Source organism: Cucurbita pepo, chromosome 11 (assembly GCF_057944985.1).
Source record: "Cucurbita pepo subsp. pepo isolate OVF chromosome 11, ASM5794498v1, whole genome shotgun sequence".
Lineage (NCBI taxonomy): Eukaryota > Viridiplantae > Streptophyta > Magnoliopsida > Cucurbitales > Cucurbitaceae > Cucurbita > Cucurbita pepo.
In genome coordinates, this window is record NC_141808.1 from 15263180 (window position 1) to 15289149 (window position 25970).

At 33.8% G+C, this 25970-nt stretch overlaps 4 protein-coding genes and 2 pseudogenes across 4 annotated transcripts; 5 read left to right on the plus strand and 1 right to left on the minus strand.

Annotated features, from left to right (window-relative positions):
- Window positions 1-884: 884 nt before the first annotated feature.
- Window positions 885-1403, plus strand: LOC147790416 (secreted RxLR effector protein 161 pseudogene; annotated as a pseudogene).
- Window positions 1404-4191: 2788 nt separating this feature from the next.
- On the plus strand, window positions 4192-5697 carry LOC111785775 (acetylajmalan esterase 1-like). Its single transcript, XM_087128734.1, has 5 exons — window positions 4192-4534; window positions 4616-4828; window positions 4908-5056; window positions 5131-5404; window positions 5480-5697. Exons 1-5 carry the CDS (start codon window positions 4264-4266, stop codon window positions 5695-5697), a joined length of 1125 nt encoding a protein of 374 aa, XP_086984860.1. The 5' UTR covers window positions 4192-4263.
- Window positions 5698-7096: 1399 nt separating this feature from the next.
- LOC111805562 (GDSL esterase/lipase At5g03980-like) lies at window positions 7097-8206 on the plus strand (annotated as a pseudogene).
- A 3381-nt stretch (window positions 8207-11587) lies between these two features.
- LOC111804715 (linoleate 9S-lipoxygenase 6-like) lies at window positions 11588-15486 on the plus strand. Its single transcript, XM_023689476.2, has 9 exons — window positions 11588-11891; window positions 11970-12259; window positions 12353-12587; window positions 12761-13099; window positions 13199-13284; window positions 13373-13480; window positions 13581-13885; window positions 13965-14228; window positions 14548-15486. The coding sequence occupies exons 1-9, from the start codon at window positions 11636-11638 to the stop codon at window positions 15299-15301; spliced, it is 2637 nt and encodes an 878-aa protein (XP_023545244.2). The 5' UTR covers window positions 11588-11635; the 3' UTR covers window positions 15302-15486.
- Window positions 15487-18659: 3173 nt separating this feature from the next.
- On the minus strand, window positions 18660-20191 carry LOC111805570 (GDSL esterase/lipase At5g03980-like). The gene is made up of 5 exons (XM_087128328.1): window positions 19921-20191; window positions 19603-19815; window positions 19374-19522; window positions 19025-19298; window positions 18660-18949 (listed from the first exon to the last, which is right to left on the minus strand). Exons 1-5 carry the CDS (start codon window positions 20189-20191, stop codon window positions 18732-18734), a joined length of 1125 nt encoding a protein of 374 aa, XP_086984454.1. The 3' UTR covers window positions 18660-18731.
- Window positions 20192-21978: 1787 nt separating this feature from the next.
- On the plus strand, window positions 21979-24750 carry LOC111804755 (folate-binding protein 1). The gene is made up of 4 exons (XM_023689543.2): window positions 21979-22140; window positions 22882-23237; window positions 23898-24217; window positions 24595-24750. Exons 1-4 carry the CDS (start codon window positions 22059-22061, stop codon window positions 24719-24721), a joined length of 885 nt encoding a protein of 294 aa, XP_023545311.2. The 5' UTR covers window positions 21979-22058; the 3' UTR covers window positions 24722-24750.
- Window positions 24751-25970: the final 1220 nt, after the last annotated feature.

Consider the following 25970-nt stretch of genomic DNA (forward strand, 5'->3'; position numbering starts at 1 on the left):
GACTCGTTGACATTGATGTTGATGAGGAAGAAATGACTCAATAATCAAGTGAATCTGTTGAAAAGGAAACATCACATCAACAACTTAGGCGATAAAAGAGAATCCAAAAGCGATATCTTAAGTATGCCAATGCAGCTATTGTAGAAGACGGAGGAAGAAATTAACAACTCAGCTTGGCAGAAAGCAATGGAGGAAGAAATTATAGCCCTGGAACATAATCAAACTTGGGAACTAGTACCAAGACTAGGAGATGTCAAACCCATCTCTTGCAAGTGGGTTTGCAAAATAAAGCGTCGACCAGATGGATCAATTGAGAGATACAAGGCTTGACTCGTAGCTCGAAGGTTTTTTCAACAATATGGACTAGACTATGATGAAACCTTTAGTCTAGTGGCAAAGATCACTACCGTACGAGTTCTGCTAGCACTTGCAACAAGTAAAGATTGGAAACTGTGGCAATTGGACGTGAAGAATCCTTTCTTGCACAGAGAGTTAGACAGGGAGATTTACATGAATCAACCAAAGGGATTTGAGAGTTCAGCTAATCCTAACCACGTATGCAAGCTTAGAAAAGCTCTTTATGGGTTGAAGCAAGCACCAAAAACTTGGTATGGTAAGATTGCTGAATTTCTTACCGAAAGTGGGTATTCAGTTGCACATGCAGACTCAAGCTTGTTTATCAAAGAAAGAGAAGGAAAATTGGCAATTGTGTTGGTCTATGTGGACGATTTGATTATCACCGGAGATGAAGAAAGAGAAATTCATCAAACAAGAGAAAATTTATCAATACGTTTTCAAATGAAAGAGCTAGGAGAGCTTAAACAATGAAGGATTGTTTCTCTGTCAACAAAAAGTATACAAGAGATATGGTTTAAAAGTTCAGCATGTTAGAATGCAAACAAGCTTCAACACCGATAGAGACAAATGCCAAGATTTGTGCACATGAAGGCAAAAAGTTGAATGATGAAATGACATACCGACAACTGGTAGGTAGTCTTATCTACCTAACTTTAACTCGGCTTGATATTTCTTATGCAGTTGGAGTCATGAATCGGTACATGCAAAATCCAAAGAAGCCTCATCTGGATGCGGCTGGACGGATCTTGAGATATGTCAAAGGTACAATCAACTATGGTCTTCTGTACAAAAGAAGCAAAGACTGCAAGCTAGTTGGATACTGTGATGCTGATTATGCAGGAGACCACGATACTCGAAGATCAACCTTTGGGTATGTGTTCAAGTTGGGTTCGGGAACAATTTCTTGGTGTAGCAAAAGACAACCAACAGTATCATTGTCAACTATAGAAGCAGAGTATAGAGCAGCAGCTGGAGCAGCTCAAGAAAGTACGTGGCTGAAACTCTTGATGGAAGATTTGCACCAGAGAATTGACTATCCAATATAACTTCATTGCGACAACCAATCTGCGATTCGCCTAGCAGAAAATTCGGTGTTTCATGCTAGAACAAAGCATGTGGAAGTACACTACCATTTCATTAGAGAGAAAGTCTTGAAGGAAGAAATCGAGATGCAGCAGATTAAGACAGATGATCAAGTGGCAGACTTGTTTGCAGAAGGGCTGAATACTGGCAAACATGAGTGTTTTCGCTGTTAGTTCAATATGGTGTAACAAATGAGGACTAGTGCTGAGGGGAGTGTTAAAATATCATCACTAGCCCAATAGGGTTAAGCCGAACCATTGTATGAGTAATCACATTGTATGTTAGGAAAATGATTTAGGAATTTTAGGAATAAATTTAGGAAAATGATTTAGGAATTTTAGGAATAAATTTAGGAAAATGATTTACGTACTTTAGAAAAGAAATTTTAGGAATAGATTGCCCATCATCTAGTATAAATACCCCTCCGCCCTACTTAGTTCATCATCCCAAGAAATCCCGATAATACATAGTAGTTTCTACATAGTGTCTTGTAAATCTTTTCTTGATTGGTCTTAATAAAGTGTGAGAGTGTTTCCCACATAGAGTTGTGTTCAACAACTTTCACATCATAGCTTAGGGGTTGTGCATTGTAAAATACCTCATTTTAATACATATCATAGCATGTTATAACGTGTCGATGCCAAACATATTCATATCATAGAATATCATGGCATTTCGTATCATAACATGATTCATCATAATACTGAATTGACATTTCATTTATAACACGATGTTATTTGGCATATCTTGGCCTATCATAAAGCATATCATAAAGCAACACATATCATATCATAAGACATATTACATATATGACAGTGCAGGGCCACTGGACACGTATCATTATACATCAAACAATTCTTCCAACCAATCGATAGTTGAACCACTTATTTGGTTGGCGTAGGCTAAAACTACTACCACCCCTTGATAATAGCTTACTACTACTCTCTCAAATTCTAAATTAGAATTTTATTGTGGGATTGACTCGCTTAATTTTACCTAAAATAACTTAAACTTATTTCTAATAATTTAAACCAGCTAAACCTAATTTTGCATACAATAATTTAAACTTACCCTGGCTAAAACTAAATTTGCATAAAATAAATAATTTAAACAAGTTAAACCTAATTTTGCATACAATAATTTAAACTAACCCCGGCTAAAACTAAATTTGCATAATAATTTAAACCGGCTAAACCTAATTTTGCATACAATAATTTAAACTTATCCTGGCTAAAACTAAATTTGCATAAAATAATTTAAACTAGCTAAGTATAATTTTGCATAAAATAATGCAAACTTCTCCAAATAATTTAAATTAGCTAAACCTAATTTTACATAAAATAATATGTAAACTTGACTACAAAAATTTTAAACTGAAAGGAAAGATTGAACTCGAGTTCGCGGTGGTGGAGGAACTGGATCGGAAAAAAGAGGGATTCCAGTTGTAAGATATCTATAACCGTCGCTGGAATTGAGATCTCATTCAAAGAGAAAGATATCAAATATCTGGAGTTTCTTTTTGTATATTATATGATGATCAGCCTAATTTGGCATAAAATAACTTAAACTTATTCCTAATAATATAAAGTTGCTTGACCTTATTTTGCATACAATAATTTAAAGTTACTCCTAATAATTTAAACGGGCTAAAACTAAATTTAAACTTACTCCAAATAATTTAAATTAGCTGAGCATAATTTTGCATGAAATAATGCAAACTTGACTTCAAATAATTTAAACTAACTAAACCTAATTTTACATAAAATAATAGGTAAACTTGACTACAAAAATTTTAAACTAGTTAGCTAAAATGGTGTCATACTAACCTTAAAAGCTTTGGGGAGTTGAAACTAGTCGAAAATGGTTCGAGCGTATCAGACCTAAGTCGGATCAGCCGAAATGTCGGCTTGGAGTTCACATTTGAACTCATATTAATTAATACATAGTTCACATTCGAACTCCCCTCAATTAAAAATTATTGAATACCCCAAATTTCATGAAAATAAGAATTATAAGTCACATATAAAGAACCATTTATCTTTGTATTGAGTCGTAGAAGACTTTCAAGTACTTTACCCAACATTTTTTCAATCATCAATAATTGGTGACCATATAATTTTAAGCATTAAATAAGTGGAATTTCATTTAGTTGCCACATTCAAGCAAACAAGTTCAACACAATCTATAAACCTTTCTAATCTCTCACGGGATGATCTAAGATACCTCACTACGTTAGAACGGAAATGGAGTCATGTATTTTTTTAAGCCCTTCATTCACAATCAAGTTAATTACGTAGGCACAACACCTCAGGTGTGATATATCTCCATCTAAGACAAGTGAATTCTAACTTCAAATCCTTCTCGTAATAAACGAAATATGTATATCATTGAAACTTGCATTATCAATTGTGATAGAGAAAACTGCAGCTATCCTCCATTCGAATAAACAATAGTCAATAATCTACGTCTAAGTTTGTAATAATCTATCCTAAACAATATAAACAATTTAAAAAACTTAATAGATAAGATTTATTTATTTTAAATTTATAAATCCAATAGCTTTTCTCTTTTGAAATAATATTTGAATTTATATTTCCTAAAACAAAACTAATAAAAACTAAAAGATAAAAAGGAATCAATTTGAAATTTCCTAAGATTTAGGAAAGTTGGAATCCTATCCTTAAAAGATTAGGAAATTCAAAAACAAATGAAAACCCTTTTATGTTCCCAAAAGGATTGGGAAACCATAGTAACCTATAAAACCAAACCTCTCACCCTTCCACCATTCAACAATTCCAATTCCAATTCAGAAGTTGTTCAACAATGGCGGCTTCCACCAAATCTCCTTCCTCTATTGTTCTTGCTGTTCTTCTTGTTCTTCTTTCAGTTCTTGGCTGTCCTTCATCCAAAGCCCATCTGCTCAAAACTTGTATGTTCGACGCTATTTACCAACTCGGCGATTCAATTTCCGACACCGGAAATCTCATTCGTCAAAACCCCAACACCCCATTTTCTAATCTTCCTTACGGTGAAACGTTCTTCAACAAATCCACTGGTCGCTGCTCCAATGGTCTTCTCATGATTGATTACTTTGGTATCCCTTCCTTCTAACCTTATATTGTACTAATATTGTGAAGCCCCCCAAATTGGTGTCTAATGATATGTCAAATTGCAGCTTTGGACGCTGGACTTCCCTTGGTGAACCCTTATTTGAACAAAGATGCATTGACAAGGCATGGTGTGAATTTCGCAGTGGCTGGTTCTACGGCTTTGTCTTCTCACCTTCTTTCTCAAAACCAAATCTTATCTCCGCTCACCAATTCTTCTCTCAACCAACAACTTTATTGGATGTTCTCTCATTTCAACTCCATTTGCTACAATCAAAGAGGTTTCTAATTTCTCTCCAATTAATTATATTTCTTTTATATATCTTCATTTTGATGTGTATTTTGTTTGGTATCTTATAGATTGCAACGAGAAATTAAGGAATGCTTTGTTCTTGGTGGGCGAGATCGGTGGGAACGATTATAATTATGCGTTGTTCCAAGGCAAAACTATTCCAGAGGTGAAAGATTTGGTGCCCCAAGTTGTTCAAACCATAAAAAGTGCCGTTGAGGTAATTTTGGGTATATATTTAACTTCTTGAATTAGGGTTTTTTTTTACTTATCTCTGACATTTTTTGTGTGCAGAAAGTGATAAGCTACGGAGCTACTCGAGTTGTTGTTCCTGGAAACTTTCCAATCGGATGTTTACCCATCTATCTCACCGGATTCCAAACCAATGATACAACTGCCTACGATGAACTTCATTGTTTGAAAGATTTGAATGGCCTGGCTACTTATCACAATGATCAAATCAAGCAAGCTATTGCAGTGCTCAAGAGAGAGAATCCACACACCATAATCGTATATGGTGACTACTATAATGCATTGTTGTTGATCCTTCGTCGTGCTTTTACACTCGGTATGGTTTTCTTAATTATTATTAGCTTAATACAAAAGAATTGATATCTTAATCATTCATGTTTGTTGTATTTAGGGTTTGATGAAACTTCTTTGCAAAAATCATGTTGCGGGATTGGGGGAGACTATAACTTCAGTCTCATGAAGATGTGCGGAGTTGGTGGAGTATCAGTTTGTTCAAATCCAGATGAACGTGTTAGTTGGGATGGAATCCATTTGACTCAAAACGCTTACAAATTCATGGCATATTGGCTCATTCACGACATCTTTCCACAACTTCATTGCATTGTTTGAATTTTGTTTTAGTTGTTTCTTTTTGGTTTTTAGCTTTCTTATTTTGTTTTTGCTTTTTTTTTTTTTGGGTGTAATATTTTATAAAGTTCATTAATAGAATTTTAGCTTTTGGCTTTTGTTTTTGTTTTATTGTTTTTTTGGTGTAATATTTTATAAAATTCATTAATAGAATATTGGTATTATTTTAAAATATTTTTTGAAACATAGTAAATATTTTGTTGATATTTTCATTATATTATTCCAAAAACTAAGAAATATAATGAAATTGTCATCGTGAACATGTTTCATTACTCTCAAATGGTATGTTTTCATAGAAGTTTATGTGGTTTGGGTATTAAATTGGGTTTAAGACACCTTGTAACAACCCTAATTTACTGCTGAAATAGAGCTGTCACCATACACATGACATAAATTTTAATGCCGAAGCATTCATTTAAAATAATTTTATAAGACAATGTCATGGATTAATACGTTTGCATAAGAGTCTTAACAACGAGAAATACTCAATGCAAAATAAAATAAAACTAAAGAAAAAAATTAAAAGGATACCCTATACTAACCTAACATTTATAAAATAAAATGCAACTACTCAAACATAGATTCTATGTTTTTTAATGCGACACCACCTTTAATCGTAGATGGGTCCCTTACTTTTTCTGGAAATACTTAGCAAGTGACCCATTAAACAAGTGACCCCGCTATTGGGGCTAGAGAATACAAACACATACAACATGAATGAGACCTAAACAACATTGTCTTAGGTGGTCTCTGTAGAAATAAATTTAAAATATTAAATGTTAAATTTAAGTAATTTGTTAGGAGAGGTAAATTTGAAAAGTTAAGCGAAAGAAAAGGCCAAGAGCCTTTGTACGAGTAATGGTAGGGTTATGGGCGTCTCTCTCAACCTATTATTAGGGTTAGAAAACCTATAAAAACCTATAAATACCTAATCCTTTTATTGTAAAGTAAGAGCAAAGGACAGCAGGAGAGCAAATAAATAAAGAGTAATAGAAAATGCTTTTTTTCATAAAATCAACGTTATTTGCCTCTCTTACTCTTTGTCTTATTTTCACAAAGGAGAGTTCTATCGTTAGTGTGTGAGATTTACTTCACAAGTTATCGTTAGTGTGTGAGATTTACTTCACAGGTTAGTGAGTTTTATTTTAACAAATTGGTATCCAAGCTGATGGCGAATGTGATGGGTCAAATGTCGCTACCGCTTCTAACAAAGACGAACTACGAGAATTGGAGCATGCAAATGAAATCTCTTATCGGCTCTCAAGATGCATGAGAGGTGGTCGAAGAAGATTTTGAAGAACCAAAGGATACCATAGGTTATACGGCGGCACAAAACAAGACGTTAAAAGAATTGCGATCAAAGGATAAGGTGACATTATACATGCTGTTCCGGACTGTTGACGAGTCGGGCTTTGAGAAGATTGTTAGTGCAACTACTTCAAAAGAAGCGTGGGACACTTTAGAAAAGGTGTTCAAAGGAATCAACTGAGTCAAGCAAGTGCATCTCCAAACTCTTCGTGGTGAGTTGAAGAGCATGAAGATGAAGGAGTTAGAAAATGTATCTGACTACATTATGCGGTACAGACTGTGGTAAACCAACTAAATCGAAACGGAGAAATGTTACCCGAGATACAGGTTGTGGAGAAGATCTTGACATCATTAACCAACAACTTCGAGAATGCTTTGTTCTCTGTTGGCGAGATGGGTGGGAATGATTATAACTATGCTTTGTTCCAAGGTAAAACTATTCAAGAGGGGAAAGATATGGTGCCCCAAGTTGTTCAAACCATAAAGAATGCCGTTGAGGTAATTTTGTATATATATTTTACTTCTTGAATTAGGGCTTTTTTACTTATCTGTGACGTTTTTTTTTTTTTTTTTTTTTTTTTTTTTTTTTTTTTTTTTGTGTGTGTGTGTGTGTAGAAAGTGATAAGCTACGGAGCCTACTCGAGTTGTTGTTCCTGGAAACTTTCCAATTGGATGTTCACCCATCTATCTCACCGAATTCCAAATCAATGATACAACCGCCTACGATGAACTTCATTGTTTAAAATATTTGAATGACTTGGCTTCTTATCACAATGATCAAATCAAGCAAGCAATTGAAGTACTCAAGAGAGAGAATCCACACACTCTAATCTTATATGGTGACTACTATAATGCATTGTTGTGGATCCTTCGTCGTGCTTTTACACTCGGTATGGTTTTCTTTATTACTATTAGCTTAATACAAAAGAAGTGATATCTTAATCATTCATGTTTGTTGTATTTAGGGTTTGATGAAACTTCTTTACAAAAATCATGTTGCGGGATTGGAGGAAACTACAACTTCAGCCTCATGAAGATGTGCGGAGTTGGTGGAGTATCAGTTTGTTCAAATCCAGATGAACGTGTTAGTTGGGATGGAATCCATTTGACTCAAAAGGCTTACAAATTCATGGCATATTGACTCATTCACGACATATTTCCACAACTCCATTGCATTGTTTGAGTTTTGTTTACCTGTTTTTTCTTAGTTTTTGGGTTTTGGTTTTGTTTTATTATTTTTGTTTTTGGTGTAATATTTTATAAAGTTCATTAATAAAATATTAGTATTAATGAAAATATAGTTTCAATTCAATTTCAAACGTAAAATCAAATTATTATTATTATTATTATTATTATTATTATTATTGTAAATCATCCTCATAATCAAGAGAATAAAATTATATAATTCCAATTTAATTTTAAATCTATTATTTGATTTGTAAACCAAAATATTTTTTTTTTATTTTCAAATGAAAGTATGTTATAAACTAATGTTTTTTTTTCTATAAATAAAGTACGTGAAAAAGACAAAATAATAAATTTGTGAGATTAAAAAGTTAACAATGAAAAGTGTTTTAGACATAGGAGCCCTAATATTTATTATTTTTTATTATTATTATTATTATTTTTTATTAATCGAAAAATTCGATCAATCCAATCTAATACATACATGCAGTTTGATTGGATTACGAACTTATTTGTGTTCGGTTGAGTTCAAATAAATGAAAATTTTGTAAATTGAGTTAGATTCATAGATTCTCCTAAAATTAGATAGGGTTGAACCAAATCGACTTGAATTTATTGTTAACTTTAAAATATATATCAATCCACCAGATATTTATTTTTAAAATATATTTTGAAATTTTTGAGTTTGATTCGTTATTTAAAGATGGGTTAGGTTGAAAATTTTACAATTTAAATAATTGGAGTCTAATCAAACGTCTCAACACGAGCCAACTCAATCCAGAATCTGACTTTCTTTTAACATACGTGAAAACCATAATAGAAAAATCGTAGGAAGTGTTGGATGATGAAAGTCCTACATCGGCTAATTTAGAGAATGATCATGGGTTTATAATCAAGGAATACTCTCTCCAGTACAAGGCATTTTGGGGAAGTACAAAACAAAGCCATCAGAGCTTATGCTCAAAGTGAAGTGTTGGATGATGAAAGTCCTACATCGGCTAATTTAGAGAATGATCAGGGGTTTATAATCAAGGAATACTATCTCCAGTACAAGGCATTTTGGGGAAGTACAAAACAAAGCCATGAGAGTCGTGTTCGTCTAAACATCTAATTTCTTTTTTTGTTCTTATTACTTTTAGAATAAAAAGATATAAAAATAATTTAGGTAAGTTTTTATATTCAAAATCATTTATTTATTATTATTTTTTGTTCTTATTACTTTTAGAATATAAAGATATAAAAATAATTTAGGCAAGTTTTTATATTCAAAATCATTTAATTTTTTTTTTTTGTTCTTATTACTTTTAGAATATAAAGATATAAAAATAATTTAGGTATGTTTTTATATTCAAAATCATTTAATTTTTTTTGTTCTTTTACTTTTAAAATAAAAAATATAAAAATAATTTGGGAGGAAATGAAATAATTGAGTTTTTAGAATTGTTGAGAGAGTTCTACGACATTTAGTTTCGTATGAGATTTGATATCTTTTTTGGAGCGTTGATGACAAGTTCTTTTTATAATTACTCGGTTACAAGTCTTTTTCGTTACTCACCGTCCAGGAAGTCTAACCATGGTTAAATTCACTGTCCAGGATTTGGCACCTGATGGTCCCGACACCTTCAAAGAGTAAACCCCACAAGTCGTGTACAATAAAATTAACAATATGTATTTGTATCTTATTAAAAGTAACTACAAATATATTTTATGTTTTACAAATAATTTTTTAAAAATATTATTACCCATGTGTTAATTATTTGTAATTATTTTTCTATCTTCATACAAAAATAAGAAATTTATTTAGATTTTTTTAATTATTATCTTTGAATAATAAATATTTGTCCCTTTCAATATAGATCTCCCTGCCCCAAAATTCATATGATTCACATTTGAATTATTTCCTTATATTTATTTTTTAATAAATACATTTTCGTTGCACCCTCATTGAAATGCTAAAAAGGATAACATTATTCGTTATATATATATATTATAATAAAGCATGAACAAAGACAAAAATTTACTCAATAAAGCGTTAATTTTTGTTGTGTGCTAGTGAGGACGGTGAACCTCGAAGGGGGGTGGACATTGGACGGTGTGGGGTGGATACCAGATGGTGTGCTAGCGAGGACGCTGGGTCATAAAGGGGTGTGGATTGTGAGATCCCACATCGATTACATAGGGGGAACAAAATATTCTTTATAAGGATGCATAAACTTCTTCCTAAGAGACACATTTTAAAACCTTGAGGAGAATCCCGGAAAGCTCAAAAAAAGATTATGAAAAGTTTTCATTTACTATTAGTATCATGTTTAAAAAAATGCTCATAAGTTTTCAGAAGTACCATTAAAAATTCTGTAGATAATCTATGAGGCGTTGATGAACGGTTTTCATCCATATATTGACTGTAAAGTTTTTTTTAAACTTTTTTTTATAAGGTTTAGAGTGTTAATGTACTTTTAAAATTTCATAAATATTTTTAAATATAACGCAAAGGTAATTATATTTTTACTTTTTTATTTAAAAAGAAAGTACTAATAGAACTTTTAAAATTTAAAAATACCTTTAAAATTAATTTATTTTTATTTTTTAATTTATGAATATTATTGTAACTTTTTTTTTATATATACCTAGGTGTATATATATAATATTTTATTATTATATAATATATAATTAAATAATATAATAATGATTGGAGGGGGATTTGGGGATCTGTTCATTAATTGAATTGGCACAAAAAGACGAAGGAATTCCTTACTTCTTTGCCGATAAGATATGGGAAAAGAAAGTTTGCAACTTTCAATGCCCAAATTTAAATTTTTATATAACTATTTTATTATATTTATTTACTTAGTTAAAAAAAAAAAAAAAAAAAAAATGCTTACCACTGTAATTTTTTTGGCCTTTCTTTTTTAGATTTTCCCGTAAAATTTTTAGAACGTGTTTACTAGGATACCGCTCTGTGTTTACTTCCTGGGTCCAATGTCTTCACTAGCACACCGCCATGTGTCTGACTCTTATACCATTTGTTATCGTCCAAGCCCACCGCTAGCAGATATTGTCCTCTTTGGGCTTTTCCTTTCGGATTTCCCCTCACGATTTTTAAAACGCGTCTATTAGTAAAAACCTTCCACATCCATATAAAAAATGCTTTGTTTCCCTCTTCAATGAACGTGAGATTTCACATAAAAATATGACGAAAAATAAAAATGTATAAATGAGGATATCGAGGTCGAAAACTAATTAAATAAATATATCTATTATTGAGGGATTTGAAAATGTGAATGATGTGAGGTGTGAGGTGGGTATGGCTATGAACATGTGTTGATATTGAAGAAAGGACAAAGTTTTTAGTGTTATAAATAGCATTCCCTGAAACCCTCTTCTCCAAACCATCTTCTCTAGCACTTCCAAATTAGAGACATACAAAATGTTTGGAATTGGGAAGAACATCGTAGAGGGAGCCTTGAATACCACCGGAGACCTTGCCGGCTCCGTCATCAATGCCGGCGGTAACATCATAGACAGAGTCACCCATCTCCGGGGAAAGAAGATCAAAGGGAAACTCATTCTTATGCGAAGCAATGTGTTGGATTTCACTGAGTTCCATTCCTCTCTTCTCGATAACTTCACGGAGCTGTTGGGCGGCGGCGTTTCTCTTCAGCTCATCAGCGCCACTCATGCTTGTAACATCTCTCTTTCTCTAACTCTCTCTCTTTGTTATCTCTATTTGGTGTCCACTTTGTAATGAGTGATATCCACAGCAAATGACTCACGAGGGAAGGTCGGGAGCAAGGCGTTTTTGGAGAGGTGGCTCACTTCACTCCCCCCGCTATTCACCGGAGAATCTGTGTTTCAAATCAACTTTAATTGGGAAGATGACTTTGGATTTCCAGGAGCTTTCTACATAAGAAATGGGCATACAAGTGAGTTCTTCCTCAAGTCACTCACTCTTGAGGATGTTCCTGGCTATGGAAACGTCCATTTCGATTGCAACTCATGGGTTTACCCTTCTCCACGATACAAGAAAGATCGTATTTTCTTCGCTAATCATGTAATCATTTGTTTTTCGTCTTTCTCTCTCTCTCTCTCTCTCGTCTTACTTTCGTCGAGGTTTTATGTTTTTAATGGAATTATTGGCACGTAGACATGTCTTCCAAACGACACACCAGCTCCTCTTCGTAAGTATAGAGAGGAAGAGCTCTCGAATTTTAGAGGAGATGGAACCGGAGAGCGGAAGGAATGGGATAGAATCTATGACTATGATGTCTATAACGACCTTGCTGATCCTGACGATGGTGACCATCGTCCTATTCTTGGTGGTAGCCAAGAGTATCCTTACCCTCGTAGAGGAAGAACTGGAAGACCACGAGCAAGAAAAGGTAAGACTTACTGGTTTCTAAGGTTAAATTATACTTTCACGTTTGTATTTAACTAACGTCAGGTTAAAGATATAAATAAGTTAACGACCTATCACTAAAAAGTAAAAAATAGACATTTTTAAAACTAAGGAACTTATAATTTGAATCATGAAATCATATTTCTTTATTTGCAGACCACAACTACGAGAGTCGATTGTCACAAGTGATGAGCTTAGACATCTACGTACCAAAAGACGAGAATTTCGGGCACTTGAAGATGTCGGATTTCCTTGGGCATACCTTGAAAGCGGTTTCGATATCTATCAAACCAGGGCTTCAATCCATATTTGATGCAACTCCGACTGAGTTTGACAATTTTAAGGAAGTTGATGATCTCTTTCAAGGAGGGTTTCCCGTTCCATTTAATGCGTTTAAGACTCTCACCGAGGACCTCACACCACCTTTGTTCAAAGCTCTTCTTAGGAATGATGGTGAAAAATTCCTCAAATTTCCCACTCCCCAAGTTGTCAAAGGTAACAACATGGATATCTTTTTCATACAACATGTTTTGAGACCAAATTTTACTAGTTTTTAGTTTATTATTGCATTGATCGTGTAATGATATGGAACAGATAACAAATCTGCATGGAGCACAGATGAAGAATTTGCAAGAGAAATGTTAGCCGGAGTCAATCCTCTAGTGATTCGTCGTCTTGAAGTAATCTTAATGCAGACTCAATATCAATTTTTTCAAATCTTATTCTTTTCTTCCCATTCGTTAATTCAATTTATTTTTATATTCACAGGTTTTTCCACCGGTAAGTAAGCTTGACCCAAAAGTTTACGGGAATCAAAGAAGTACAATCACTGAGGAACACATAAAGAATGATTTGAACGGACTCACAGTCGATGAGGTGAGGTGATTTTAAATGACTTCGAAAACAAATTTGATTTTTTTCTTCTCATAGTTTAGATGAAAATAGCCAAAAATGATTTGTTGATTATGTTGGATAGGCAATCAAACAAAACAAACTCTACATACTAGACCACCATGATGCGTTGATGCCATATCTTAGAAGAATAAATGCAACATCCACAAAAACATATGCCACAAGAACATTGCTCTTTTTGAAAGATGATGGGACTTTGAAGCCTTTGGTTATCGAGTTGAGCTTGCCACACCCTCAAGGAGATGAACTTGGTGCCATTAGTAAACTCTACTTCCCAGCTGAAAAGGGCGTCGAAGGCTCAATTTGGCTATTGGCTAAAGCTTATGTAGGTGTAAATGATGTTGGATATCATCAACTCATCAGCCATTGGTATGAATCTTTCCAAATAATTCTTCAATTCCAACGTATCAATTACGAACTTACGATACCAACTCTTTTGAAATTACAGGTTGCATACTCATGCAGTACTCGAACCTTTTATTATTGCAACACATCGACAATTGAGTGTGATTCATCCAATTCATAAGCTACTCGTTCCTCATTACAAAGACACCATGTTTATTAACGCATCGGCGAGACAAGTTTTGATTAATGCGAATGGTCTGATTGAATCGACCCATTTTCCATCCAAATATGCTATGGAATTGTCATCTTACATTTACAAGGAGTGGACCTTCCCTGACCAAGCACTACCTAATAATCTCATCAAGAGGTAAATCGGTTGAACACAATTCTCCATGAGAAACACTCCCACTCTTTATTAACAGAAGAGATTACAAGACTCTCTCTCTCAACTTTGCATTTCTTGGAATGAAAAACATTGGTAGGGTGGAAGGGTATTTATAGCCGATACTAACCATTTATTCTAGTAACAATTTAGTCCTAAAATACCTAAATCATTTTTTTAAAATGCACCGACAATTGACTCATAGATAATTTGGTTTGACCTTATTGGACTAGTGATGATATATTAACAAAATCATCTTCGACATGAATTTCGTATTGACTTCCTTTGGGTTTGATTTGTGTAGAGGAATAGCTATTGAGGACTCGAATTCCCCGCATGGACTTCGACTACTAATAAATGATTATCCATTTGCTGTCGATGGGCTTGAGATTTGGTCGGCCATCAAATCATGGGTTACAGATTATTGTTCTCTTTACTACAAAGGCGACAAGGCAATCCAAAACGACTTCGAACTCCAATCTTGGTGGACTGAGCTGCGGGAGAAAGGCCACGCTGACAAGAAACACGAACCATGGTGGCCAAAAATGCAAACTTTATCCGAGCTGATTGAGTCATGCACGACCATCATATGGATCGCTTCAGCTCTCCATGCAGCGGTGAACTTCGGACAATACCCATATGGAGGCTATGTTCTCAATAGGCCAACTACAAGCCGCAGGTTGATGCCTGAAGTTGGCACCGCTGAGTATAAGGAGCTTGAGTCCAATCCTGAGAAGGCCTTCCTAAGAACAATCACCTCAGAACTACAAGCACTTATTGGTATCTCAGTCATTGAAATCTTGTCAAAGCATGCTTCGGATGAGGTGTATCTTGGGCAAAGAGCTTCCATCGAGTGGACTTCGGATAAATTTGCATTGGAAGCGTTTGAGAAATTTGGGAAAGAGCTGTTTGAAGTTGAGAATAGAATTATGCAAAGGAATCAAGATGGGAAGTTGAAGAATCGATCTGGACCTGTTAACATGCCCTACACCCTACTTGTTCCATCAAGTACTGAAGGACTCACTGCCAAAGGAATTCCGAATAGCATCTCTATCTAAGTCGCCTAATTAGTATTTCAAGGGAGTTGTGTAATTTGAAGGTCGCAAATTACGCTTTAAGCTACCCATATATGAGGAAATAAAGACCATATTGTTAGTTTGATGTAGCCTTTTAGGGTTGGATTTCAAACTCAAAGTTCATGTACTTCGCATTACTATTTAATGAATAAAAGTTGGGTTTAGAATTAATTTCAAATTTCATTCCAATGAGAATTTAGGGTTTGAAATTATACGCTAATGATAACATCCCCAATAAAATTACGCTTGCAAAATCTACGTATCAAATGTGGTTGTCCAACTACTTGATAACACCAACTGGTCTTGTCATATATATTTCTTATTGCAAATCTCCCTACCAGAGAACTGATTTTTATACCAAGTTGTGCAACCTCAAGATTAAATTGAGCCACCAAAGCCAACAAAATCAAATGGATTGAGATAATCATAATTCTTGAAAATAGAACAGATAAGCAAACTTGCAATGAGAAACTTATTTTCAATAATTGATGGTGAATGTGAGCACGTCTAGTGGTTGATGAGGTTAAGTCTTTCACAATACCCCAAATGTCACAACCTGGCGCTCTGATACCACTTGTTGTGTCGTAATGCCACTATCTTCAATATTTTGATACCATTTGTTGTGTCGTAATGCCACAATTTTCAATATTTTGATACCACTTGTTGTGTCGTAGTGCCACAACCTTCAATGGTTTGATACCACTTGTTGTGTTGTAATGCCACAATCTTCAATGCTTTGATACCATTTGTTGAATCTGCCTACCAAATGTTGTACCCTAATGCCACAACCAAAATGTTCTGGTACCCAATTGTTATTTGGAAGCAGAAGCAAGATCGATCGCACTCACACACCAACAAACAAAAATTAAACAAACAACACAAAGATTTAGGTGGTTCAGAGAGAAGAAATCCCCCTACATCCACGGGTGATAGCCAATCACTATAACCAAAGTGTTTACAAGTGTATCTCTCACACTACAAAGCCTCTAAACAAAGTTCCTCCCAATTGTCTCTAGACAAATACAAAATGACAATGATTCCGCATCTAACCCATGAGAATATGAATAAAAAGGGTTATGAACTTAATGACTTATGAACCAAAGTAAATGAGAGTTATAACAATACATCTTCATACGAACTTACAACACTATAAATGAGTTGGGTCAATGCTCATAAGCTTTGCAAGTGAGCGAGGTTGACTGCTAGGGTTGGTCAAATGTTCTATGCCAAATTTGAGGCTCGATTTTCAATTTGGTTTCAAAGCTAATTGTGATGCTACTTCAATCACATTTTTATGGTGTTTTGGGTGGTGGATTTAAGGTAATTTATTAATAAAATATTTTATATTTTGATGTGTCTTATGTCAGACTTTAGTGCAACTTATTACTAGTTTGAATTTGTCAATATATTCGTAATCGATTAATATTTGGATAATATATTAGTTAGGAAATATATCTTCGTAATAAGTTAATATTTTCTGTTTGTGATTTGATGAGTAATATATTTTATTTTATTATAAGATTTAGTTAGCTTATATTTTTATTATTTGTAGGATTAGTTCTTAGCTTAAATCTTATTTAAACGTTATGAATATCAATGAAGATTGAACCTTCGATCATAATTTTATTTTTCATTTTTAACTCTGTTTTGTTTTCTTGAGTTCCCAATTCTATTTCTCATTCTTACCTCGGATGAGTAATAATATTTTTAGATCTATTCACACTTTTGAGTGGTAGATATTGTGTCAGTTGGTATTAGAGCCAAGTTGGTAATCAAGGGTTTGATATTATTACTCAACGAGATAACAGTGGAAGTGCTTCTATAGGTATATCTATGGAAAAGATTGTTGGCAATAATTATAATTATTGGAAATTATGTATGGAAGGTTATCTAAAGGCGCAAGATTTGTGGGATTTAATTGAAGGTAATGACACAGAAATTCCAGCAGATACTCCTCAGAATGCTGAATTACGCCGAAAATGGAAGATCAAATGTGGAAAAGTTTTATTTACCTTGTGAACTTTGATTAGCAAGGAATATATTGATCATGTTCTTGATTTAAGTCACCAAAGCAAGTTTGGGAAACACTTCAAAAGCTGTTTACTAATTAAAATACAGCTCGATTGCAATTTCAGAGAATGAACTAGATGTGTAACTCAAGGTAATTTTTCTGAAGAATATTTCTTGAAAGTGAAAAAACTGTGTTCTGAAATGTCAGAATTAGATGCTGAAGAGACAGTGAGTGATGCTCGGTGTTGTCTTAGTCGTGGATTACGAAAAGACTTTATGCCCTTTGTTTCCTCAATACAAGGGTATACAAATCAGCCTGCAGTTATTGAATTGGAGAATTTGCTTTCTAATCAGGATACTTTGATTAAGCAAATGATTAACAACAAAGAGCTTTCCCCAAAGTCAGAAGATGTGTTGCATGGCAAATATCAAAGGAGATCGAATTTTCATTCATAGCCTTCATCAATTCAAAAGTGAGGAGTCGTCAAAGAAGCCATTTAAAGTTTGTTACAAGTGTGGAAAAGCTGGCCATTTCAAACTTTAAAGGGCTTCTTTCTATTTCTCATTCTTAACTTAAGTTGGTAGCTTGTATCATATTTAAATGTTGTGAATATCTATGAAGATTGAACCTTCGATCCCAATTCTAATTCTCATTCTTAGCTTTGTTTTGTTTGAGTTAAGAATGAGAAATAGAAATAGAATTGGAATGGGAGGTGTGTATTGTCATTGATATTATATCTTCCCTAGATATTATATCTCAACGTTTCCGTAATAATATTTTTAAGATGTATTCACACTTTTGAGGGGTAGATATAGTGTCATTTTAAACCCAATTTAATACTCAAATTACAGCTTTCTATCTGACAACAACCAAACATGCTCATGAGGATAATTTCATTATATTTCTTAGCTTTTGGAATAATGTAATTATTGGAATATATTTTAGATAGAAATAGTTAGATTTTGGGTATGAATTTGTTAATAGTATATTTGATATAATATTTGGTGGGTGGAATCTCTTATTTTTAGAATTTAGTTTTATTATATTAAATACTGTGAACATTGATGAAGATCGGATGGGACTTTTGATCCCACCTATGTATCCCAGACTTTCGATTTCACTTATGTTTCTTGGACTTTCAATTCCACCTCGGTTTTTCATTCTTAACATGACATCAGAGCTTCTCATTCTTAACATCGAATCAGAGCTTCATTCTTAACCATAATGAAAAAAATATCAACCAAATATATTCATATGTTTCAAAAAAAAAAAAAATACTAATATTCTATTAATGAACTTTATAAAATATCACACCCACCAATAAAAAAAATAAAAAAAATAAAAACAACAAAAACCAAATAGGAAAGCTAAAAAACCAAAAAGAAACAACTAAAACAAAATTCAAACAATGCAATGAAGTTGTGGAAAGATGTCGTGAATGAGCCAATATGCCATGAATTTGTAAGCCTTTTGAGTCAAATGGATTCCATCCCAACTAACACGTTCATCTGGATTTGAACAAACTGATACTCCACCAACTCCGCACATCTTCATGAGGCTGAAGTTGTAGTCTCCTCCAATCCCGCAACATGATTTTTGCAAAGAAGTTTCATCAAACCCTAAATACAACAAACATGAATGATTAAGATATCAATTTTTTTGTATTAAGCTAATAATAATTAAGAAAACCATACCGAGGGTAAAAGCACGACGAAGGATCCACAACAATGCATTATAGTAGTCACCATATACGATTATGGTGTGTGGATTCTCTCTCTTGAGCACTGCAATAGCTTGTTTGATTTGATCATTGTGATAAGTAGCCAGGCCATTCAAATCTTTCAAACAATGAAGTTCATCGTAGGCAGTTGTATCATTGGTTTGGAATCCGGTGAGATAGATGGGTAAACATCCGATTGGAAAGTTTCCAGGAACAACAACTCGAGTAGCTCCGTAGCTTATCACTTTCTGCACACAAAAAATGTCAGAGATAAGTAAAAAAAAAAACCCTAATTCAAGAAGTTAATATATACCCAAAATTACCTCAACGGCGCTTTTTATGGTTTGAACAACTTGGGGCACCATATCTTTCACCTCTGGAATAGTTTTGCCTTGGAACAACGCATAATTATAATCGTTCCCACCGATCTCACCCACCAAGAACAAAGCATTCCTTAATTTCTCGTTGCAATCTATAAGATACCAAACAAAATACACATTAAAATGAAGATATATAAAAGAAAATATAATTAATTGGAGAGAAATTAGAAACCTCTTTGATTGTAGCAAATGGAGTTGAAATGAGAGAACATCCAATAAAGTTGTTGGTTGAGAGAAGAGTTGGTGAGCGGAGATAAGATTTGGTTTTGAGAAAGAAGTTGAGAAGACAAAGCCGTAGAACCAGCCACTGCGAAATTCACACCATGCCTTGTCAATGCATCTTTGTTCAAATAAGGGTTCACCAAGGGAAGTCCAGCGTCCAAAGCTGCAATTTGACATATCATTAGACACCAATTTGACATATCATTAGACACCAATTTGGGGGGCTTCACAATATTAGTACAATATAAGGTTAAAAAGGAAGGGATACCAAAGTAATCAATCATGAGAAGACCATTGGAGCAGCGACCAGTGGATTTGTTGAAGAACGTTTCACCGTAAGGAAGATTAGAAAATGGGGTGTTGGGGTTTTGACGAATGAGATTTCCAGTGTCGGAAATTGAATCGCCGAGTTGGTAAATAGCGTCGAACATACAAGTTTTGAGCAGATGGGCTTTGGATGAAGGACAGCCAAGAACTGAAAGAAGAACAAGAAGAACAGCAAGAACAATAGAGGAAGGAGATTTGGTGGAAGCCGCCATTGTTGAACAACTTCTGAATTGCAATTGGAATTGTTGAATGGTGGAAGGGTGAGAGGTTTGGTTTTATAGCTTACTATCCTTTCCCATTCCTTTTGGGAACATAAAAGGGTTTTCATTTGTTTTTCAATTTCCTATTCCTTTAAGGATAGGATTCCAACTTCGCTAAATCTTCGGAAATTTCAAATTGGTTTCCTTTTTAGATTTTAGTTTTTATTAGTTTTGGGTTAGAAAAGATAAATTCAAATATTATTTCAAAAGAAAAATAAACTATTGGCTAAACATATTTGATCTTGTCAATTAAGTTTGTGAATTTTAAAATATAGATGAAGATAATTATAATTTTTAAATGATGTATAATATACTTTAAATTTAGTTGTAGAATTTAATGGCTTAGATTTATCTCTTAATCCAAAACTAGTAGTGGGAGATTGGATTTAAATTTTATTTAGATTAAGAGTTTTGTAAATATAATATTTGGGTTAGATCAAACACATTCTATTGAGGCTTTTTGAAATTTACTACTTTGATCGAGATACTTACGGGTATAAGTGATAATTTTGGTAAATCTCTAAACCTGTTGCCATTAGAATATTAGGGTAGTATTTCATTTTAAATGGGTTTTGTTTTTCATGTTGGGATCATATTTAGGATTGGATTCAATTCGCTGTAAATCAAGAGAGTAAACATATTTCATTTTCGAAAAAACATCCATAAAGTTAAAATGGTTAAATATATTTATTATTGTATGGTTGTGGCTGTGTCATATGAGGTATGTTTGATCATAAAAATAAATGTTTTGAGACTTATTGCATGCATATTATGTTTGACGACTGAGAATATGTTTACTCAGCCACTAATGATCACTCTGGGTAGGCAGAAAATGGTTTTCAAGATAAGGGTTACACTTTGTGTGAATCAGATAATGAGTCAAAGATAATTATTTTAAGGCGCAGGAAATGATATTGATTTTCATGTGACAAGAGTTACACAGTGTTATGAATTGAGTAACCCGCCTCTAATGATGTGAAGAGTGATTACTGAAAATGGTTTTAGTGGAAAAATTACACACCGTGTATTTCATATGATTAACAACGCTGAGTATTTTAATAACCCTTGAAAACGTTCCCTCTCATGCCTTCATCTAAAACGTTTCCTCTCTCTTTCCCTTTCGTAGTTAAGTATCGCCGGTACTTTTCGAGTACAACAAATTATAAATTGTTGAATCATTTGAGTAACCTTAATCAAATTATCTGGTTTAGAAACGAGTTTACTTTACTCCTAATCTTGATAAACAAGGTAATGCATTCCAAAAATTTTCTTTGAGTTAATTCCTTATCGTTCTTGGGATTCTTAGATAATTTAGATCTAAAAGTACTTTGGATGAAATCCCAAGAGTTTCATAACAGGTTCTTTCCCGACTCAAGATAGCTTCAAAGAAAATGGTAAAAAAAAAAAAAAAAAAAAAAACAATAGAACAAATATGAGAAATGAGTAATTGTTGGGAATTTTAAAAAATAATAATAATAATAATAAATAAAAATAAAAAATAAAAAATCTTAAAATTAAGAACTTTTTGAAACTTTTAAAAGTATTTTCTAAACAAATTTTATTTGCCTTTAAATTATAACAAATATGTAAATTAGTAATTCATTAGTAAGATTGGGCCCATTAACGGTAAAAAGCCCAAATCCCATGGGTCTCAACCAATTAAGCCGAAACTATTTTCGTTGGGCTTGGGCCCAATGGACAGAAAAGGACTGGTTGTTCAGTATCCGTCAGCACCAGAAAGTCCGTCCCTCTGCAAATCCAAGCATCGTCTTCTTTCTTCGTGTCTGTGAATTGGAAGTTGCACCGAAGGAGTTCAAAAATGGCGCAAAGGACGAATAATATAAATATTTGGCACTTATTCATGCTGCTAAATTTCAATCTGCTGCTTCCCTTTTCATCTGGTAAACTGATTTTCTTTCTTCCGCGATTCCCTTCTTCGACTGTTCTGCAACATAGTTTCTTTACGAGTCCTGTTTTCATTTTAGATTCATTACAAAATGATTCATAATCGTGTCGAATTGAAATAAATTAGGTGTTTATTTTGATTTTTGTGCCTGATTTCCGGAGATTGCTGCTGGGTTTTGACTCTGCGAGTTGCGCTCTGATCTTACGAGATTTTTTGGATGCAATGAAGTTTTATTCCTTATTTTGTGTAATTTTTTGACAAATTAGACGTTTTTCTTTCCAATTTATCAACTCTTTTGTTTCATATCTGGAAACATGGTTGTTTTTCTAAATCTCTGGAATCAGCCTTCTATCAATGAGTATTGATCGGTGAGTGAAGAATTTTCTTTTCTTGTAGAACACAAAACTTTATGGCAGTTTCTTCTTTCTTGTGAATTTATTGTTTGACTTGGTTGTATGAGTTTGGATGAACTTGGCTGTATGTTTGTCTCATATCTAAGTTGAATAAGTCTTTTTCTTTTCATCATATTGAATTTTTCAGTGCTTCACTTCCATGCGTATTTGTAATTTGGTTTGGTAGACATAGCTATGTAGAATTTTTCATTTCTTTTCTACTTGTTATAGGGAATGACTTGTATCACGTTAATAGTTAACGTATGGATTGTAAGGAATACTAATTTACCTCTTCTTTTTTGTTGCAAATAGGACTTGATTTACAAATTGTGTTTTTCTTGTAGGTGAATCAAATGATGTCTGCATTTCGCAAGGTGGTCGTTTCCCACCCTTCTCATTGGAAGGAAAACCTCCGAAAAAGGTTAGCAAAGCTCAAGATTTGACGCTTTGTCGAGTCTTCCGAAAGAGGACTTGCTGTGGTGTAGCCCAAACACACGCGGCTTTACTTTCTGTTAGGAGGCTGGCTTCGACAGGGGAAGGCAACCAAGAATGCTTGCAATTATGGGAACTTCTGGAGTGCTCAATTTGTGATCCACAAGTTGGCGTTCGACCCGGACCTCCTCTAATATGTGCCTCTTTCTGCAACAGAGTCTTCAAAGCTTGCTCTGATGCTTACTTTTCTGTTGATGCTAAAATGCAGGTGAGCAGTTTTTTTTTTTTTTTTTGGCTGGTTATGCCTTACACAAAGAGGTTTGGAGTATGAAATAACCTTGACCAACGAGGTTTCTAAAAACTGATTGTCTTAATGGCACATAGATCTTGACACTCATTTTACAAGGAAAAAGGGAAAAGGTGTCTAATTATTGGTAAAACTTTGGATTAGCTATAAATCTGGTCTCTAAGCGGTAACAACACGTGTAATTTAATTCTTAAACTTAGGATTATGCTTCTGTTTAGTATTTTCTATGAATGCCATCGACAAAACATTGACATCGACATACCATCAGCCTATTTAGTTGTCTAGCACATCATTCCAACTCAGTAGATGTTTATCTGATAGGCATGCCTCATTAGTATTGCATTAATGCTATTAACTTTATGGACTAAATAAACACAATGTTCAAAGTTGAGGAATGAAATTGATGCGTTAGGCTGACTTTCATGTGTGATGGTGTGTAATTTTTATTGTTATTTTCACAACATAATATGATTGGAAATTCATTGAAGTTATATTAGTTTGTTTTTACCATTTTTCTACATGCACGATTATCTTTTAACTAACGAGAAGTAGAAGTATGAACTTGAGCCTTGGCCGCAAGGCGAGAATAAATATACTTCCTGATTAGATTTTATGGTTCAGGTTCTAGCACCATGTGGAGTGAATGACTTTGTGTGTGGCAGGGCTTCCGAATGGGTCTCGAATGGCACGGAGCTTTGCAGCGCTGCAGGTTTTTCAGTTAAAATTCCTGATGAAGAAGCCTCTTGCTATGGTAGTAAAGCCAGACTAGACTCCATTGCTAATTCGTGGAAGACTTCACCATCTGTAGTGTCATCACAAAGAACAGGTTACTTGGGTTTCTGGGAGGCTTTCCAGCAATGGGTGAAAGAAATGAGTTTTCATGAACGGGTTTCGTGGCTGATCGGGTCCGTGGTGTTTTCAGCAGGGCTTCTGTTTGCAAGGTTGGGGAATCTAAACATCTTCATTACATGGTCTTTTATTTTCCAAGATTTGAATACAGTCCGTTTTTATAAGTTTGTCGATCGCTATGCTTTTGGTTTTAGCTTCTACAAGATAATTGGTGCTTGTTTTCTCATAATTTCTTAGTCATAGTTCTCACCTTTCCTTTGTAAACGTTTGAATTCTTCGAAAATTTCGAAAAACAAAAATAAGTTTTTAAAAGCTATTGTCTTAGTTTTCAAATTGGCTTCGATTTCAAAAACATTATTGAAACAAAAAAGTGGAAAGGAAGGAGTTAAAGACCCAAAATGTTCTACCACTTTTTTTTTTCTTTTTTTTTTTTTCCATCTGTTCTATTCTTATACTGTCTATAATGCAGCAAAAGGCAAAGTCATAGCCAGCGCCAGAAATATGCCGCTATTCAACGAGCAACGAAGAAAATTGAAGCAAATATGAGTCCGAGTTCTCTTGGTACTCAAGGAATCAGGAGAGGAAGTAGAAGATGACTGACACCTACGCCAATTTATGAGGTAAACTATGCCTCTTTTCCATTAACTTTCTTTTAAAAGAAAAAGGAAAAATCAGACCTTCGATGCTTTTTCGCTCGTCTCTTCGTTGTACTCGTCTTCTCCCGCTTATATTCATTGAGGTTCAACATTTGTAGAAAAAAAAAAAAAAAAAAAGACTCAGCTGGCCAACAAGTTCTGATGCTTGAAAAGTAGCAGCCATGGTTGCTCTTCCATTTGAATGAAAGAAAGAAGATAAGAATGGAGTTATATGTAGTTGTACAATTGTAGGAAGGACTGGATAATGTGATAATTTCTCTTGATTAGTGTATTAAGATTAATCTCCTGAAGAATTTTTGGTGAGCATAACAGTTTGTTGATATGGAGTGATGAAGCAGCTTCATTAACTTGGGTGAATTCTGTAATGTAGTTTTGATATTTATTTGATTGCTTTCTTCCCCTTCCTGTTTCTTTGGAGAATGGTGGGATGTTGGATCATCCAACACACAGTTTTTGTTACAGTTTCAGATGGAAATTCTTGAATGTTTACTGTGTTTGTTCAACAAACTTTTGTTGTTTTTCCAAAACTATGATCAAAAGACATTTATAGCAAGTTCCAGATATTCTCCCCGGTCTCCACACTCGTAGGATGTCTACCATAGCTATATCTAGAAATGTTCACGGGAACCGAGCGAAGCGGAGACTGAGAAAGCTGCGAGGAATGTAGCATATTCCAGGTATTCCCTCACATCTCCATATTCGTTGGATGTCCCTCATAACGGATTAGGCTATAATTAGAGATGTCCACAAGATAGAATGGAAGAGGAATTTACCATATTCCATATATTCCCTCACGCCTCAAATCCTTAAAAACTTTTTAAAAATTCAAAAATATATTTACTAGTACTACGTTTTAAAAATACTCTTAAAACTTTTAAAAATACTCTTAAAACTTTCAAAAGTAATATTAAAAAGTTCGAAAATAATTTGTAATTGACAATTTTTATCCAAATCCATATTCACGGGTTTTTACCTTCTTTTTTTTATATATAAAAACAAAGGGCGGTAACGCTAATTTTAGAATTTCATTAAAATTTCATAAATATTTTTTAAACTAACTTTTAAAAAAATTTGAAAAATTGAAAAGTGTTGATGAAATTTTGTAAAGTTTTAAATTTTTTTTGAAATATATTAAAAATTCAATGATATTTTTGAAACAAAGGTTTCAGTTCAAAACATATTTTTGAAA

What these genes read in the sequence shown, in the direction of transcription:
- LOC111785775 (XM_087128734.1), top strand. Translation starts at nt 4,264, where the DNA reads ATGGCGGCTTCCACCAAATCTCCTTCCTCTATTGTTCTTGCTGTTCTT. An exon ending in TCTCATGATTGATTACTTTG is followed by an intron (nt 4,535 to 4,615) that starts GTATCCCTTCCT and finishes GTCAAATTGCAG; the next exon opens with CTTTGGACGCTGGACTTCCC. An exon ending in TCGTCGTGCTTTTACACTCG is followed by an intron (nt 5,405 to 5,479) that starts GTATGGTTTTCT and finishes TGTTGTATTTAG; the next exon opens with GGTTTGATGAAACTTCTTTG.
- LOC111804715 (XM_023689476.2), top strand. Translation starts at nt 11,636, where the DNA reads ATGTTTGGAATTGGGAAGAACATCGTAGAGGGAGCCTTGAATACCACC. An exon ending in CATCAGCGCCACTCATGCTT is followed by an intron (nt 11,892 to 11,969) that starts GTAACATCTCTC and finishes TGATATCCACAG; the next exon opens with CAAATGACTCACGAGGGAAG. An exon ending in ACGGACTCACAGTCGATGAG is followed by an intron (nt 13,481 to 13,580) that starts GTGAGGTGATTT and finishes TATGTTGGATAG; the next exon opens with GCAATCAAACAAAACAAACT.
- LOC111805570 (XM_087128328.1), bottom strand. Translation starts at nt 20,191, where the DNA reads ATGGCGGCTTCCACCAAATCTCCTTCCTCTATTGTTCTTGCTGTTCTT. An exon ending in TCTCATGATTGATTACTTTG is followed by an intron (nt 19,816 to 19,920) that starts GTATCCCTTCCT and finishes GTCAAATTGCAG; the next exon opens with CTTTGGACGCTGGACTTCCC. An exon ending in CATTTGCTACAATCAAAGAG is followed by an intron (nt 19,523 to 19,602) that starts GTTTCTAATTTC and finishes GGTATCTTATAG; the next exon opens with ATTGCAACGAGAAATTAAGG.
- LOC111804755 (XM_023689543.2), top strand. Translation starts at nt 22,059, where the DNA reads ATGGCGCAAAGGACGAATAATATAAATATTTGGCACTTATTCATGCTG. An exon ending in GCTGCTTCCCTTTTCATCTG is followed by an intron (nt 22,141 to 22,881) that starts GTAAACTGATTT and finishes TTTTTCTTGTAG; the next exon opens with GTGAATCAAATGATGTCTGC. An exon ending in CTGTTGATGCTAAAATGCAG is followed by an intron (nt 23,238 to 23,897) that starts GTGAGCAGTTTT and finishes TTTATGGTTCAG; the next exon opens with GTTCTAGCACCATGTGGAGT.